The sequence below is a fragment of the Epinephelus lanceolatus genome, chromosome 20 (genome assembly GCF_041903045.1).
Source record: "Epinephelus lanceolatus isolate andai-2023 chromosome 20, ASM4190304v1, whole genome shotgun sequence".
Lineage (NCBI taxonomy): Eukaryota > Metazoa > Chordata > Actinopteri > Perciformes > Serranidae > Epinephelus > Epinephelus lanceolatus.
The window spans coordinates 664138-682215 of record NC_135753.1 but is presented as its reverse complement, the minus strand read 5'-3'; the positions used below and the strand labels follow the sequence as shown (position 1 = coordinate 682215).

Below are 18078 nucleotides of genomic sequence, written 5' to 3'. Positions count from 1 at the left end.
GTGCGCATACTCAATCCAAAGGAGCTGCTTGCTCCAGGAGGTGGGGTTCCGTGATGCCAGGATGCGGAGGCCCGTCTCGAGGTCCTGATTAAGACGCTCTGTCTGTCCATTACTCTGGGGGTGATAGCTGGAAGACAGGCTCACCTGTGCCCCCAGCAGGTCGCAGAAAGCCTTCCAGAACCGCGACGTAAACTGGGGGTCCTGGTCCGACACCACTTCTCGGGGAAGTCCGTGCAGCCTGAAGACATGGGCCAGCATGGTCTCCGCAGTCTCTCGGGCTGAGGGCAGCTTGGGCAGAGGAACAAAGTGCACCATTTTAGAAAAACGGTCGACTATGGTAAGTACAACTGTGTTACCCTCAGAGACTGGGAGACCGGTGACGAAGTCCAGTGAGATGTCGGACCAGGGTCGATGAGGCATCGGCAGGGGGCGCAGGAGGCCGGACACCGGGCGGCGGGATGACTTGTGCTGAGCACAGGTGGGACAGGCTGCGACGTACTCTTGGACGTCTCGGAGAAGCGATGACCACCAGAAGCGTTGTCTCACGACGAAGACAGTCTGTCAAGCCCTCAGGTGGCAGGAGAGAAGGGAGTAGTGGCCCCAGTGGATCACCTGGGATCTCAGCTGATGTGGCACGAAGAGTCGGTCGGCGGGACAGCCTGCAGGAGGAGCTGAACCGGCATTGGCCTGGAGGACCTGGTTTTCGACCTCCCAGGAGACTGCCCCCATAATGCAGGAGACCGGCAGGATGGGTGAAGGTTCGGCGGAGGTGGTGTCAGTGTGGTACAGACGGGATAGGGCATCTGGTTTGACGTTCCTGGAACCAGGGCGATAAGACAGGGTAAAACAGAATCGTGCAAAGAACAATGCCCACCTGGCCTGCCGCGAGTTTAGTCTTTTGGCGGTGCGCAGGTACTCCAGGTTTTTGTGGTCGGTCCACGCCAGGAACGGCTGCTCTGCCCCCTCCAGCCAGTGCCGCCACTCCTCTAAGGCAACCTTCACCGCCAGAAGCTCTCAGTCCCCCACATCGTCGTTTCACTCGGCCGGGGTCAGCTTCTTGGATAGGAAGGCGCAAGGGTGGATGCGGTTGTCCTTCTCACTGCGCTGCGAAAGGACGGCCCCAATGCCGACGTCGGAGGCGTCCACCTCCACGATGAACTGCCTATGGGGGTCAGGAAGCACCAGGATGGGGGCCGAGGCGAAGGAGACCTTGAGGCAGTTGAAGGCTGCGTCGGCCTCCGGAGACCAGCAGAACTTGGACTTGGCAGATGTGAGGGCATGGAGGGGCGAAGCGACACTGCTGAAGCCTCTGATGAACTTCCTGTAAAAGTTGGCAAACCCAAGGAAGCGCTGAAGTTCCTTGCGTGAGGTTGGGGTCGGCCAGTCCCTCACGGCCCGCACCTTCTCCGAATCCATCTCGATTTCTCCCTGGCGGATGACATACCCCAGGAAGAAGACCGTGGGGGCGTGGAACTCGCACTTCTCGGCTTTGACGAAGAGTTGGTGCTCGAGAAGACGCTGACGACCCGACGGACATGCGAGACATGAGTCTGGAGATCTGGGGAAAAGATGAGAATATCGTCGAGATAGACAAATACAAACTGATTTAACATGTCACGTAGCACATCATTAACTAAAGTCTGGAAGATGGCTGGGGCATTAGTTAAGCCGAAAGGCATGACCAAGTACTCGTAGTGACCAGTGGGGGTGTTAAAGGCCGTCTTCCACTCATCCTCCTCTCTGATTCGGACCAGGTGGTAAGCGTTTCTCAGGTCCAGTTTGGTAAACATCTGGGCCCCCTGCAGGAGCTCAAACGCGGTGGAGATGAGGGGAATTGGGTATCTGTTCTTAATGGTAATGTCATTGAGTCCTCTATAGTCTATACAGGGACGCAGGGTCTTGTCCTTCTTCCCCACGAAGAAAAATCCTGCTCCAGCGGGAGAGGAGGACGGGCGGATGATCCCTGCGGCCAGGGAGGAGTTGATGTAGTCCTCCATGGCCTGTCTCTCAGGAGGAGCGAGGGAGAACAGGTGAGGTGAGGTGCCTAGGAGGAGGTCGATGGCACAGTCGTAGGGTCTGTGCGGAGGTAGGGAAGTAGCTCGGGCCTTGCAGAAAACCTCCTTGAGGTCCATGTATTCAGGAGGGATGTTGTCCAACTCGGAAGCCAGTGGAGGAGCGGGGGCTGACCCCGCAATGGAGACACGTGCCGTGAGCAGTGGCGTGGGAGCAGGTGGTGCGGGGAGGCACCTGTGTGCACAGTCCGGACCCCAGGACAGTACTCGGCCTGTGGACCAGTCGACATGCGGGTTGTGTGCGATGAGCCAGGGGAAGCCAAGGACCAGCAGATGCGAAGAGGAGTGGAACAGGTGGAAGCTACAGGTCTCCGTGTGACCATCTGGGAATATAAGAGTCACCGGACCGGTGTGGTGGGTGGCTCTCCATAGGACTTGTCCATTGAGTGCAGTTGCTTGGCACACCTGAGACAGCGCCACCCTCTCCAGCCCCAGCTGCCTGGCCAGCCGCTGGTCCATCAGGTCCGCGTCTGCCCCGGAGTCAATTAGCACCACCTGCTGGAGAGAAGAGGAGCGAGAGGAGATGGTCACCAAGGAAAGAAAGTCTTTTAACGGGCAGGGGGCGAGGAAATGGTCCAGCTGGCCACAGTAGATGCACCGCCGCTCCCGTACCCGCCTCTGTCGTTCCTCAGGAGTGAGTCGAGCCCTTCCCACCTGCATGGGCTCCTCAGTGGTGGTCGGAGAAGCCCCTTCCGAGTCGACGGCAGGAGGGGAAGTGCGGCGGTGCCAGGAATCCGGCCTGGAGGGCGAGCATCCCTGGAGGATGTGCGGAGAATTAGCAGCCCGACTCGCCTCTCTCCCTCGTTCCCACAGCCTCTTATCGATTTTCACCGCCAGAGTGATGACAGCGTCGAGGTCCTCGGGGATGTCCAAAGGAGCCAGGTGATCCTTCAGCTGCGGGGAGAGACCAAGCAGGAAGGCGTCGATGAGTGCCGACGGGTTCCAGCCGCTGTCCGTAGCCAGGGTCCGGAAGTGAATGGCGTAATCTGAGACCCTCTGCCTCCCTTGCCTCAAGCCCATGAGTGCCCAAGCGGCCTCCCTGCCTGGGGAAACATGCTGAAAAATGTTCATCAAGGCATTAGAAAAAGCTTGAACAGACTCACATAGCGGCACCCTTCTGCTCCACTCTCCCGTAGCCCAGGTTTCCTGACACTGCGTCAGGAAGGGTCTGCAGTCCCCGGAGTCACCGGAGAATTTCTCCGGTCGGGAGAGATGAAGCGAAGAAGCTGCTGCTTGTACCAGCGGAGACACTGGAGACGGATCCACCGGTTCCAGCTCTGGAGGTGAAGCAGGAGGGATGACATCGTCAGCCTCGCTGGACGGCGGTGGGCTGAGCTGGTTGGTCAACCACTGAATTTGGCCGCACATGGTGTTAAACGCAGCCTCGTGCTGGGCGACCAAGCTCTGAATGCCGTGGCGAACCGACTCCATGTGCTCCTCCTGCATGTGGAGACGCTGCCCCTGCTTCTGGATGGCAGCCCTGATTAACTCGAGGTCTGCTGGGTCCATGACTGGCCAGATCGTTCTGTCAGGGAACTGAGCCAAGGTGAGGTGAACCCAAAAGCGAGACACTCAAGATAATCTGAGAAGCAGTTTATTAAAGCAACCAAGTCCAAAAATCCACAATCCAAAATCCACAGTCAAAAAACAGGCAAGCAAGGTCGGTACACATAAGGCAATAATTATCAGGCAAAGTCCAAAATCCACAGTCAAAAAACAGGCAAGCAAGGTCGGTACACATAAGGCAATAATATCTGGCAGAGGTACAAAAGGGCTAGGCTAGAGGCAAACACGGGAAGGCAAAAAAGGTCTTACACGGACGATCTGATCACAGGAAAGAATGCTGGAAACGCTGGACACAGGGGACACAAGACGATCTGGCAACGGGACACATGAGGGAGGGTGCTTATATACACAGAGGGGTGTGAGACACAGGTGAGGCACATGGGGGAGGGGACCCAGGTGAGGTTTTGGAGGGAATCAGACAAAGACAGGAAGTGAAGTCACCTGAAATGAGACACAACAGTGAGTACCAAAGCAAGACAGGAAGTGAATGAAAATAATGAAACACAATACAGGGGAATGATAAACACAAACTTGACAAATAACTGGGAGGCAGAGCAGCTGAGAGGCATGACACTTACCAAGAAAGCACAAAAGGGAATCAAAAAGGCAACGTGACTGACGAATTGAAAAAACAAGGGTCAACATTGGGGTAGCCTTTCCCAGGTGAGAGCTGCTGACGGAGAAAGATAATGCAATCAGGGCTAACGGCTAACAGCGGTGCTAACAGCGTTAACAGCTAACAGCAGCGCTGGCCTTTAACAGCTGTTACCGCTGCTGTTAGCTGTGTTTGCATTATCTTTCTCCTTCAGCAGCTCTCACCTGGGAAAGGCTATCCCGATGCTGGCTGCTAACAGCTGTTAGCGGCGCAGTGATGCGAGGAGAGGGATGAGGTGTGTGAGGTTGAGCCACTTGTCAGTTGTCAAAAGGCAAGACGTGATTGGTTTGTTTTGATTTACACCTGCCCCCCAAAAAACATTTTTTCTCCTTCATAAAACTTATCTTTCACATTAACCCAATGCAGGTATCTGAAAAATATATTTTTGGGCAAACAACACATCATAGGAGTCTTTTGTTAGTCCATGTCATAATGTACTCAGGATTTTATTTCTGACCCCAATTGTCTGAGGATAAGCAATGTATTTCCTCTTAATGTTACTTTGCTAAATTAGCCTGCTAACAAGGTGAAGAACACACAGCTTGACTATCTACTTGGACATTGCACTACTCACTCATTAGAACTTGAACTGTTAGAATAAACACAAGAACACTTTGCGCATACTGCACAATAAGTCTATTTATATAACTACTGTACATATGTATATGATATTTCTATTTAGATGTTATATTTAATTGTTAATTGCATTTTTTATACTCTTCAAAGTATAGTGTGTTTAAACACAAGAACACTTTGCACGTACTGCACAATAAGTCTATTTATATCAGATAGTGCTGTCGCAAAATTTAAGGAAATGATTACTCCGTCGTTAAATTCAATACCAAGTCCTTAAGTAACAGAGGTTTCCCGTACCGACTTTAACCTCTTCCGAATTGATCACTGATCAAAGAAAGTTCGCTCCTTGGTATAACTCTCAAACCCGTAAGTTAAAACAAATATCGCAAAAATTTGAAAGGAATTGGCGATTAACCAAACTGGAAGAATCTCGTTTAATCTGGGCAGACAGTCTCAAAACTTATAAGAGGGGCCTCCACAATACCACAACAAACTATTACTGAGCATTAATAGAAGAAAACAAGAATAACCCCAGGTTTCTTTTCAGCACTGTAGCCAGGCTGACTGAGAGTCAAAGCTCTATTGAGCCTTGTATTCCTTTAGCCCTTAGCAGTAATGATTTTATGAGCTTTTTTAATGACAAAATTCTAACTATTAGAGGCAAAATTCATGACCTCCTGCCCTCAGATAGTACCTATCTAACCTCAAACACAGCTGTAAGACCTAATATATATTTAGATTGCTTCTCCCCAATTTCTCTTCAAGAATTGGCCGCAGTGATTTCTTCATCTAAATCATCAACGTGTCTCTTAGACCCCATCCCAACTAGGCTACTTAAGGAGGACTTACCTTTAGTTAACGCTCATATATTAGATATGATCAATATATCCTTATTAACAGGCTATGTACCACAGTCTTTTAAGGTAGCTGTAATTAAACCTCTACTAAAAAAGCCCAGCCTGGATCCAGAGGTGTTAGCCAACTATAGACCAATATCTAATCTTCCCTTTATGTCAAAGATCCTTGAGAAAGTAGTCGCAGATCAGCTGTGTGATTTTCTCCATGATAATAATTTATTTGAGGAATTTCAGTCAGGATTTAGAGTGCATCATAGCACTGAGACAGCACTAGTTAAAATTACAAATGACCTTCTGATTGCTTCAGACAAAGGACTCGTCTCTGTACCTGTTTTATTAGATCTTAGTGCGGCGTTTGACACAATTGACCATCAAATTCTGCTACAGAGACTGGAACACTTAATTGGCCTAAAAGGTTCTGCACTAAGCTGGTTTAAATCTTATTTATCTGATCGTTTTCAGTTTGTTGACGTTCATAATGAATCATCCTTATGTACTAAAGTTTGTTTTGTTCCAGAGTTCTGTTCCACAAGGTTCTGTGCTCGGACCAATCCTATTTACTCTATATATGCTTCCTTTAGGTAACATCATTAGAAATCACTCTATAAATTTCCATTGTTATGTGGATGATACACAGTTGTATTCATCGATGAAGCCAGAAGAAAGTAATCAATTAACTAAACTGCATAACTGCCTTAAAGACATAAAAACCTGGATGAGCACCAATTTCCTGATGTTAAATTCAGACAAAACTGAAGTTATTGTTCTTGGCCCCAAACAACTCAGAGACTCTTTATCTGATGACATAATTTCTCTAGATGGCATTGCTCTGGCCTCTACCACTACCGTAAGAAACCTCAGAGTAACATTTGATCAAGATTTGTCTTTTAATTCTCATTTAAAACAAACCTCACGGACTGCATTTTTTCATCTGCGTAATATTGCGAAAATTAGGCCTATCCTGACCCAAAAAGATGCAGAAAAATTGGTCCACGCTTTTGTTACCTCAAGGCTGGATTACTGTAACTCTCTATTATCAGGTAGCTCTAGAAAGTCCTTAAAAACTCTCCAGATAATTCAGAATGCAGCAGCAGGTGTACTAACAGGAACTAAGAAACGAGATCATATTTCTCCTGTTTTAGCTTCTCTGCACTGGCTCCCTGTAAAATCCAGAATTGAATTTAAAATCCTACTGTTAACTTATAAAGCTCTAAATGGTCAGGCTTCGTCATATCTTAGAGAGCTCATAGTGCCTTAATATCCCACCAGAACACTGCACTCTTAGAATGCAGGGTTACTCGTGGTCCCTAAAGTCTCCAAAAGTAGATCAGGAGCCAGAGCCTTCAGCTATCAGGCTCCTCTCCTGTGGAATCATCTTCCTGTTGCGGTCCGGGAGGCAGACACCGTCTCCACATTTAAGACTAGACTTAAGACTTTCCTCTTTGATAAAGCTTATAGTTAGGGCTGGCTCAGGCTTGCCCTGTACCAGCCCCTAGTTAGGCTGACCTAGGCCTAGTCTGCCGGAGGACCCCCCTATAATACACTGGGCACCTTCTCTCCTTCTCTCTCTCTCTCTCTCTCTCTCGTATCCTATTACTGCATCTTGCTAACTCGTCCATTCTGGATGTCACTAACTCGGCTTCTTCTCCGGAGCCTTTCTGCTCCACTGTCTCTCAGATTAACTCATATTGCAGCGGTGCCTGGATAGCGTGACGTGTGTGGTTGTGCTGCTGCCGTGGTCCTGCCAGATGCCTCCTGCTGCTGCTGCCATCATTAGTCATTAGTCATACTTCTACTGTTATTATATACATATGATTATTGTCACACATGTATACTGCCAGATATTCATATATACTTTCAACATATTGTACCACAGTAGCCAGAACTATAACTATAATATTATTACTTTCAATAATGTTGTTGTAGGCTACTGTCATTACCGTCTGTCCTGCATCTCTCTCTCTCTCTCTCTCTCTCTCTCTTTCTGTCTCATTGTGTCATACGGATTACTGTTAATTTATTATGCTGATCTGTTCTGTATGACATCTATTGCATGTTTGTCCGTCCTGGAAGAGGGATCCCTCCTCAGTTGCTCTTCCTGAGGTTTCTACCGTTTTTTTTCCCCCGTTAAAGGGTTTTTTTGGGGGAGTTTTTCCTTATCCGCTGTGAGGGTCCAAAGGACAGAGGGATGATGTATGCTGTAAAGCCCTGTGAGGCAAATTGTGATTTGTGATATTGGGCTTTATAAATAAAATTGATTGATTGATTGATTATATAACTACTGTACATAATATTATACCTATGTATAATTACGTCTTGTACAGATTTGATTCCATAGCCTCTGCCTCTTAGGTAATACTTGAATACGGCAACACTTGTCATTGGAAAGTCCGAAAAACGAAAGAAAAATGTTACTTATTGAGGCAATCTGCTCTTTGTGGTCTTTTTCAATGCAGTTACCATAACGTTTAAAATATGAGTGCACTCAAAATGTAGGGGCGGCTAATTTGACCACGGATAGCTTGACCACACAGTGTCCCTGGAAGGCACTTCTTTGTGACAATACTGTGTTATCTATGTGGGAAAATGGTGAAGGGGGCTATTAAAATAAGACGGCTACCGAACGAGCTTGGTTAGCATGAATAGACAGCAACCCACCTGTGCTTCAGCAGACAGCATGTCTCCTGGAGGATCCATTGCAACACACACTGATACACGCAGTCTGACTGTAGTTATACAGAAACATAACTAACTGTTATGAAGACAAACACACACACAAAACAATTATATGAACACTAAGTGTAAATATGAATGATGTGTTGTTATATCACATACTTTTATTTCTTTTAGCAAAACCAATGTAACGTTGCCGCTTGTTACTTTGCTAAATTAGCCTGCTAACACAGTGAAGACATTACCAGAGAATACTAACAATTTTACTATTCAACCACGACAACATTAAATTATTGTTATACCCTTAACGTCTTCATTAGCTAACGTTACAAAAATATTATTGATTGCTAAAATGTAAAACTTTTAAGGTTTATCTAACCATATTATTGATTGCTAAAATGTAAATCTTTTACGGTTTATCTATCTATCTATCTATCTATCATTATTATTACTATATGCATTGACTTACTATTACTGTTCTCTTCCTCAGTGTTGTTTTTCATTTCTTCTTCCTCTTGTCGGAAAGTCCGTCTCCTTTTTCTCTTGGTGCAAAATTATTAGGTTGCAGCCACTGACCAGGGGCAAAGACGGCCCGTCCCCTGGCTCCATGATTGGATAGTGACGCTATGATGCGTATCTGTAAAATTTTTTCTACTTGTGAAAATTTGATACGTAACTGTAAAAAAAAAAAAAAAAATTGTAAGTGTAAAAATGTTTTTTTAACTGTAAATCTTTGATCCATAACTGCAAAATATTTTTGTAACTGTGCAAATCTTTTTCATTTGTTCACAAAATGTCATGCACAGCTACGGATCTCTGTACGGATTCAAAACTTAAATGTATTTGTTCGGATATTTTTTACACATTCACGGATTTGAATGCATTCATACAAAACTTTTTCACACAGTTACAAAACATTTCCAAACGGTTACAAGCCCATTCAGATATCAAACAAAAAAATGCACCGGACTAGTGTGCAAGGTTTCTGTGCATTGCGATTTTTTACGGATGTTAGATGGTAGAAACCTCAGGAAGAGCAACTGAGGATGGATCCCTCTTCCAGGATGGAAAGATGTGCAATAGATGTTGTACAGAACAGCTCAACATAATACATTTAAAGCATTCCATATGACAAAATGAGACATAAAGACAGACAGAGACAGAGAGAGATGCAGGACAGACGGCGCCATGTCATTGGTCCGACAGCCCATTGGTCCGACATCCCATTAGTCCGATGTCCCGTTGTTCTGATATGTGATTGTACTAGGCTATACTGTATTTGTGTACCATAGAGGATCAGCAAACACAACAAAAGTAGGCTACTGGTCGAGATACATGTGTCATAGAGAGGAGAGAATGAAACACCATAACCTCCTGTTGTTAACTCTGGGGTTCGGGTTGTGTGGGGAGCTCTCCGCTGTGCTGAACGGCTCCCAGCGGGCGTATTTCTGCCTTGATGGTGTGCCGCGACCGGCTCTGGGTCAGCTGGGAAAGGGTTGAGGTGAAGCAGGACCATGGCTTATGTGTTTGCCACTTTCTTTTTCATTTTAACCCACATCATGATCTTTTCCTTACCCTAACCAAGTGGTTTTTCTGCCTAAACCTAACCAGACCTTAACCACAGGGCATCATGATGATTTCGGAACAACGAGACTTCGGAACGATGGGTTTAATATGGTCGGAACAATGGGATGTCGGACCAATGGGCAGACCCCGGACAGACAGTAATGACAGTAGTTTACAACAGCATTAATTTAAGTAATAATAATATAATAATAATTATGGCTATTGTGGTACAATATGTTGTAAATATAATATTTGATAGTATATGTATGTGACAATAATTATATGTGTATAATAACAGTAGAAGTATGACTAATAATAACAGGGCATCAGGCAGGACCATGGCAGCAGCACAACCACATCACACAATCCAGGCACAGCTGCAATACGAGGTAAACTGCCAGACAGACAAAGGCTCTGGAGAAGAAGCCGAGTTAGTGACATGCAGTAGAGCGGAGTTGGCGAGATGCAGTAACAGGACATGAGTGTTAGCAAAGGAGAGAGAAGGAGAGAAGGTGCTCGGTGTATTATAGCAAGTGTAATATAGGAGGTCCCCCGGCAGACAAGGCCTATGTCAGTCTAACTACGAGCTAGTCCAAAGCAAGCCTGAGCCAGCCCTAACTATAAGATTTATCAAAAAGGAAAGTCTTAAGTCTAATCTTGAATGTGGAGACGGTGTCTGCCTCCCTGACCAAAACAGGAAGATGATTCCACAGAAGAGGTGCTTGGTAGCTGAAGGCTCTGGCTCCTGTTCTACTTTTGGAGACTTTAGGAACCACAAGTAACCCTGCATTCTCAGAGCACAGTTCTGGTGGGATAGTAGGGCACTATGAGCTCTGTAAGATATAACGGAGCCTGACCATTTAGAGCTTTGTAAGTTAGGAGAAGGATATTAAATTCAATTCTGGATTTTACAGGGAGCCAGTGCAGAGATAGCCGGGCGTTGCCAGACCCAATTCGCAAAACGCGAATGGGTGGAGCTGGAGAGTTATCAAAGACTATACCTGGGAATTACACTATTCCAGGTAACAAAAGCGTGGGCCAATTTTTCTGCATCTTTTTTTGGGACAGGATAGGCCTAGCTTTTGCAATGTTATGCAAAAAGTGATTTGTAATAATGCTCTTCTATTTCCATAGACTGACGCTGAACTCACCTTAGGGCCCATTGAGGCCTTCCAAGGGATGCCCCTCAAGGCTCATTGCTTCTCTCAGAGCACACCCATCGGCCTTGACTATGTCGGCTGGAGAAGACACTTCTCCTACTCCTGTAAGTACCCACTCTGCTTTAGTCCTCTGCATCTTAGATACTGCACTGCTTTTTAAATTCACCTGGGGTTGTTGAATAGTGCACTGGCAGATTTTTGTTTTTATTCCATCATGGTGTGTCTGTGTGGCACTGACACTAGTTGGCTGCAGGGTTGGCAGTTTGATCCCTGGCTCCTACTGTCTACATGTTGAAGTGTCCTTGAGCGTGTGTGTGTGTGTGTGTGTGTGTGTGTGTGTGTGTTTGTGTGCGTGAATGGGTGAATGAGAGGCAAACTTTCAAGTGCCTCGTCCGCCAAGATTTGCTGTTGACTGCTCTAATTTGTGGGTGGTGCTGTCCAGCAGTGCAGATGGCTGGCAGTAGTGTTCAGAGCTGCATGAAGTGGTATCAAAAACAAAAGAGAAATGATGGACCTTACTTTGGGAAGGACATAGTTCCAGTTTAGTCTACTTCTCTATTTTGGTGACAGTATTTTTTTTTCATGTAATCAACAGTATGTCACGCTTATTTTATTACAGTAGACAGACAGATCAGCTAATGTAAATGACTGAATATTCTTAAATGAAGTAAGCATTATAACAGCAAATACTGAGGGGAAATAGTCCATGATTCTTAGTCGATAGTCACTGGAGGAGGCAGGATAGATATGTGTGTCCCATGTTCAGCCTCCAGTTGACCATAAGATATCAGGCTGGGCAGACAATAACATGACAGATCACATACAAAATCAACATTTTAAGATGAGATGAGATGAGATGAGATGAGATGAGATAAACTTTACTGATCCCATACTTGGGAAATTCACATATCACAGCAGCTCAAAGCACAGACAGGAAGTCAAGGGTGGCAATGTATACTAAGAGAGAAACAAAGAGAAAAAAATAGCAAAATATGTATAAAGTATATGTACATATCTTTCTGAATTAAAAATATATATAAAAAATATATATATATAAAAAAGTAAGGCACTAAAGTGAATTAACTGTACACACGACTATTTGCAATATATACACAATATATTTATAGATGTGGAATATTGCAGTGATGATTTATACAGTTCCTGTTAAAGAGTCTGACAGCTGATGGGATGAATGACCTGCGGTAGCGCACCTTCTTGCACTGTGGGTACAGCAGTCTGCTGCTGAATGAGCTGCTCAGTGCACGGACAGTCTCATGAAGGCGGTGAGAGGTGTTGTCCATGATGGATATCAGCTTTGCTAACATCCTCCTCTCCCCCACCTCCTCGATGGTCTCCAGGTGAGTTGGGCAAGTTATTCTCAAAATGTAATCTATTCCATATCACTAGTTACCGTCATTTGAAAATAATAAGTTACTTTACAATATTACTCTCTGTGTAGAGTAATAAGTTACTTAGAGTAATAAGTTACTTATTACTCTACTTTGACCAAAATTAGCTCAGAAGAACACATGCTCATTTTAAATGGATGAGGGTAATGTTTCACAGCAGCTAGTCAAAGCGCACAAGCTCTAGTTTATTACAGCTCATTTAAAATCCAGTGCTGTACAGGTCTAGCCCATTCATGTATTCACGTACAGTGGTTACCACTTAAAATGAAAAAAAAAAAAAAAAAAAAAATCATTAGACATAGAACAATTAAATAGCCTAGACCTTTTTAAATAAATAAATAGCCTTGGACACAGGGAGGGTCAGGCAGAAGATCAAAGTCTAAATGAGATACGGTTCAATATTTGTGGGCCTATGATATGAAACACAATAAACAAATGTTGAGGTTAGCTCAACAAATGGAATGGCGTGCGAGTCAGTCCCTATGACGAGTGCAAATTAAAACACCGGAGCTGGAAGACCCACCTGCTGGTTCCTGGTGGGCTGACTAGCTACAGCAGCACCAGAGAGAGAGTTACAGTATGCATAAGACTTGGACTGTGTGCTGGCATTGCTCTGCAGTTGTTGGGGCTGTGAATGGAAACATCTCCAACATATACTAACATCACCCAGGCCAGATGTGTTGATCCAACGGATGAAGAAACGAACTTATTCCCACTGCTTTCAGGCAGCCTTACGACAAGAAAACAGAATGGGATATGTTGTACGTTGTTACATTAATGGAAACACACTGAACAGGTGGCACGCTGTGACACCGGCACCCTTCTATAATGTAGTCTGTAGTGACATGACAATACACATCACCCCTCGGGGGATCTTTTTTTCTGGTGGCGCACTGGCCTAAGTAGAGCGGTATGGATGGACGCAAAATGAAAACAATCAACAGTTAATTTTGGGTGGTAATGCTACGTGACATTCTAAATGTAATAATATCACCTTAAATTCTGTTGATAATGCAACTTTGTTACTGCTAAAACACAATATATTACTGTTACAAAAGTAACGTGGTGCCCCCAGCACTGATTCTCATAAATGTCCAACTTTACAGCAGAAATAAACATGTTTACAGCTTGGTCTCTTCCCCTGAATGACAACTGTACAGAGGGTGATTTTTTTGTGTCACCTGTTTACATTTTATCAAGGCTTAAAGTTATACATAATTAAGGGTGGGCTGCTTTGAGTGACAGGCTATCTGCCGATAGTATCCTAGGCAAAAGCTGAAATGCCAGACTCAGGGGTTCAAAACAGGAGTCCACAAAGCAATGAGTGATGTCACAGTATCTACATCCTTTATTTTTTACAATCTATGGATAGTGTGTGCTGTGCACTACATCGCCTCAATACAGCATCACCATATCAGTTTATAGAAAGAGAAGCATCTATATTTTTGATGGTATTGAAAATCATACAATCATACTTTCAATACCCTGGTATACTGTAGTACCTTGGTTAGTTCAGATTATTATGTTGGGTGATGCAGATTATATCTACCCTGGAAATCCAGAGTTCTCGCTAGAGCACAATTTGAATTTGCTCAGCGAGTCACTCTGGCAATCAGTAATGATGCTCATTACCCATGCCCTTGTAGCTGAGCTGCACCAATACATTGGTGTATCTGATATAGGCGAGCCAGAGGCAAGCTAAACAGATGACGACAGTGCTGCGAAGACGAAGTCCGTAATCACTCAGTAAACATTGCAAGATGGCTACGGATGAACACCAGTTGTTTGAAACGGCTTCGACCGCTACAATGAATGAGTTACTGTGCGTTCACACCAAACGCGATGGACGCGATGAACGCCACAAGTTTCCATTCAAAATCAATGTAAATGACGCGATGACACGCGATGTCGCTTCGGGCGACGCGTTTCAGGCGATAAGAGTGACGCGATGAAGCGATGACGCGTCCATCGCCTCATCGCATGTGTCGCTTGAAGTTGAAAAATTTTAACTTTTCAAGCGACATCACGTGACGCTGTGCCGCGACATCCAATCAGCGTTGATATCCAACCATTCATAAAGAAATTATAAGCAACAAACCGGAGACAGATGGACAGGCACTCCGCAGCTGGGATGGAGCGCCTGTAGTTGGTGTCCAGGCGGGAGATCCTCGCACCGATACGGGCCAACAGGTCCTCAAACTGGGCCAGTGTCGGCCTGAAGTACCGCTGGAAACGACCGTCATCCAGACGCAGCTCTTGCAGGAGGTGATGATATTCACCCAGCTGTGTGCGTTTCTGGAGGATATTGTGAACCCAGACACGGTGGCGTTTGGGTCTCCGATCCAAATCAGATGTCCACAACAGATAAAGAGCAGCTACGGTAGTTAACTCAGCCATGGTTGACGAGAAAATAGCGATGAAGCGATGATCAAAAAGGTGACATTTGTGATCAAGCGACACGATACTCGCGTTACGGGCGATGACATCGCGTCCATCTCGTTTGGTGTGAACACACGGTTAGCCTTGGTTTTTTCTCTAAAAGATTAACAGAAGATGGCGCTCGAATCTTTCCTTTGCAAGAAGGACGTTTTTGCTGTTTTGCCAACCGGATATGGCAAGAGTCTAATCTACCAGTTAGCTTCGCTGGTAGCGCTCTGCATATGTCACCCCGTGTATTGTTCTGATTGGTCGTAGTGTTATCCAATTGCGTGCAGTGATATTTTCAAATGCATGCTTGGTGCCGCCCCTTGAGTTGGGCCATTTTATTCATAGCCAGACCCTAAATCTTTCTAGATTTGGGTCTGGATTTCCAGGCTAGATTATATCTGCTTTCTGTTGTTGGGATGCCATAATATTGCAGTTATTGTTACTCTTGATAATTTCACCTCAGTGAATCTATGTTGAATTTGTGCTGGGTGGAACTAAAACACCGATTTACATTTTGCATGTGCTGTAACTCCACATACATCGCACTACATGGATATGCGTGTAGGGTGATCAAGCCTGCTTATTCTGGATTCACACTAAAGGACTTTTACTCAGCATCCTGACATCAAAGGATAATTGGTGACCAACCACTGGGTCACCTTCACTCAACTGATAAGCTCTCAACAACCCCCCACATCACCAGATGTGGCTGGAGAGTTTACGACACGTCACAAACTCTGGAAACGAAACAAAGAGACAGACTCAGCCACATGGTCTGAAAGGTGTTTCAAGCGTAACTTTATGATTTAACATGTTGGTGTTGGTGTCATGCAGGAAGAAGAAGAAGACTCGGCACCAGGTCCCCTATGGTGCAGACGACTGTGTGTACTGTATGTTAATGTGATAACACCTTTCCCTGCAGTTGTCTTTTAAGAGGAAAGACAGAAATGTGGATTCCAGGAACCAACATGTATTGATTGTAATTTTATGCTTCACCTTTCTTTCTATTTCAGTGCATATACATACACATGTACATATATATATGATGTTATAACATGATCACCATGTATAACATTTAAATCTGAATTAGTAGTGTCTGTTGACCACTTATTTATAAGTTGGTAATATCCTGTTGCAGACAATGTGTGTTTAGTACCATTCAATAGCAGAGAGCGCCGCGTTAGTAAATATGGAAGCATTAGAAATGTTCCAAGCTTCATCAACCATCTAGGAAGCAATTAAAGTAAATTAAACTTTAAACTAGCAAATGTACAGGAGGGGAGGAGTGAAATGTCCCGCCAGTGACAGTGAACTGCTCCTACTGGACTCAGCCTGAGACAGACAGCTGGCAAGGCCAATCACAGCACAGAGGCCGGAGCCTGCCTGCCAGTCTCAACCCCTTGGAACAACTCATAAGATGAGAAGAGACTTTTTGTCTTGTAGAGTCAAGAGTAAGAAGAAGAAAGAAAAGAAGAACATTGGAGAAGCCGGCGGGCCATGCTGGGCCCCGTCCAGCGTGGCCCTGCTGAGCAATTTGATGGCATCCTGAGCAGAACTGAACATGCTAAAACCCAACAGAAAGAACTTTATGCCACATGGTCTGCCTAACTCCTGTGTCCTGGACCAACAAGGTCAGGACTGAAGAAAGGCAGACTCCTGCATGCCCACACTGGGTGTGTGAAGATGACCGACATGGAGGGCCAAGCTCACCCGAGCCAAGGTTGCCATGTGGGCTCAGGAACGCCCAAAAGCGCCCAAAGGCTCCAGGAGTTCGACTGAGGGGAAGAGAAGGACAGCACCAAGAGCAGTTCACACCAAGGAGCAGTGCTGCCTTTTCCTCTTCCCCCTCCAGGGCATCTTCTTTCTGGTCTGCAACAACTCAGGTGAAACAACATAATTTTCCTGTGCTGGGGTTTGATGCGTAGTTTAAGTATGGTAGGGAGAATTAGATAAAACTAGGATTTCTCCCTAAGTTTTCAGATGTTTCCTTGTTGCTTCCCATGCCTCTCAGCTGTTGAATGGTGCTTTTCACAGGTCTATGTCAAAGTTTCCTCTGATGATTACCTCACCATTGCTCACTGCGTCATCTGGTTCACTCTGGCCATTCATTCATTCATTAGCATCGCTATATTCATTTCATTCCATTCATAGTTGCATTTACTCATTGTCTTGTTTGTTGTTAGTTGTATTGCGTCTTGGTCTTCTGTGTCAGTAGTTTAGAATAAATGTTGGTCTATAAAGTCGTTGTCTTGGTTTTCTGTAGGATTACATTCGGTCACTTTACGGGTGCAAAGATTCCGGGTATTTGAGCTCTATTTGAATTGACAATTGATAATTAATCATTTCCCCAAAGTGCATTAAACATTCTTGCCTGATCAACAAGAGGTGTGGTTTTATTAGTCTGACTATGAAATTATATCGCTGGATGAATAATTAAAGTGGTTATGTTTAATAATTCTTATTAACATCACTTTTTCCTAATATTGAGCTAATCAAACCCTACAGTATTCATGGTGAAAAACGTAGGCACCTGAATAAACTGTTGATAATCAAATCAAAATTTACATATGTAATGGTGGAGAATTTCGGCGAGCATTTATTTAATGAATGCCGCCACAGAATAAATTATAAATTATGTAACCATCAATATTTCCTACAGCGCACAGTTTATTGCTTGAACTGCTGCTTACGAAACTAGAAAGCTTCAGTGACAAGTCCCTTATTTCTGTAATTGTGCAGCTTCATGATGTTTTATGAGAGAACAACATCTGGCATGTCTAGCTGAGGCTGACATCACAGAACCAGTGTAGTTCCCTTTTTCACCTGCTGGCTGCAGTAAGTTCTTATTGTAAGTTAAAGCACAGAATGTCCCTGTTACCACACAGATGCATACCAACAGATGTGCCATCAGATTCTTCTCTTCTCAGGGGAGACATGCAATTTTAATTTTACACTCTGTATTTTTTTTGTCGAGAAAAGAAGTTTCTACATTGATCAGACTTGCTAAAACAAACAAACAAACAGTGCTGCAAATCATGTGACAAAAATATTTAGGGCAAGGTTTAAAATGATAGAGAACTGGATAATATGTTGATGATTTTTAGTATCACTACAGAA

General features: G+C 44.8%; 1 protein-coding gene across 1 annotated transcript in view; it reads left to right on the top strand.

The window, feature by feature from the left end:
• Nucleotides 1-18078, top strand: part of arhgef4 (Rho guanine nucleotide exchange factor (GEF) 4) — a 463081-nt gene that overhangs the window by 91887 nt on the left and 353116 nt on the right. Inside the window, exon 2 of the mRNA XM_078162707.1 lies at nucleotides 11100-11229. Coding sequence (XP_078018833.1) covers nucleotides 11100-11229 — 130 coding nt within the window. The remainder of the gene's footprint in view (nucleotides 1-11099; nucleotides 11230-18078) is intronic.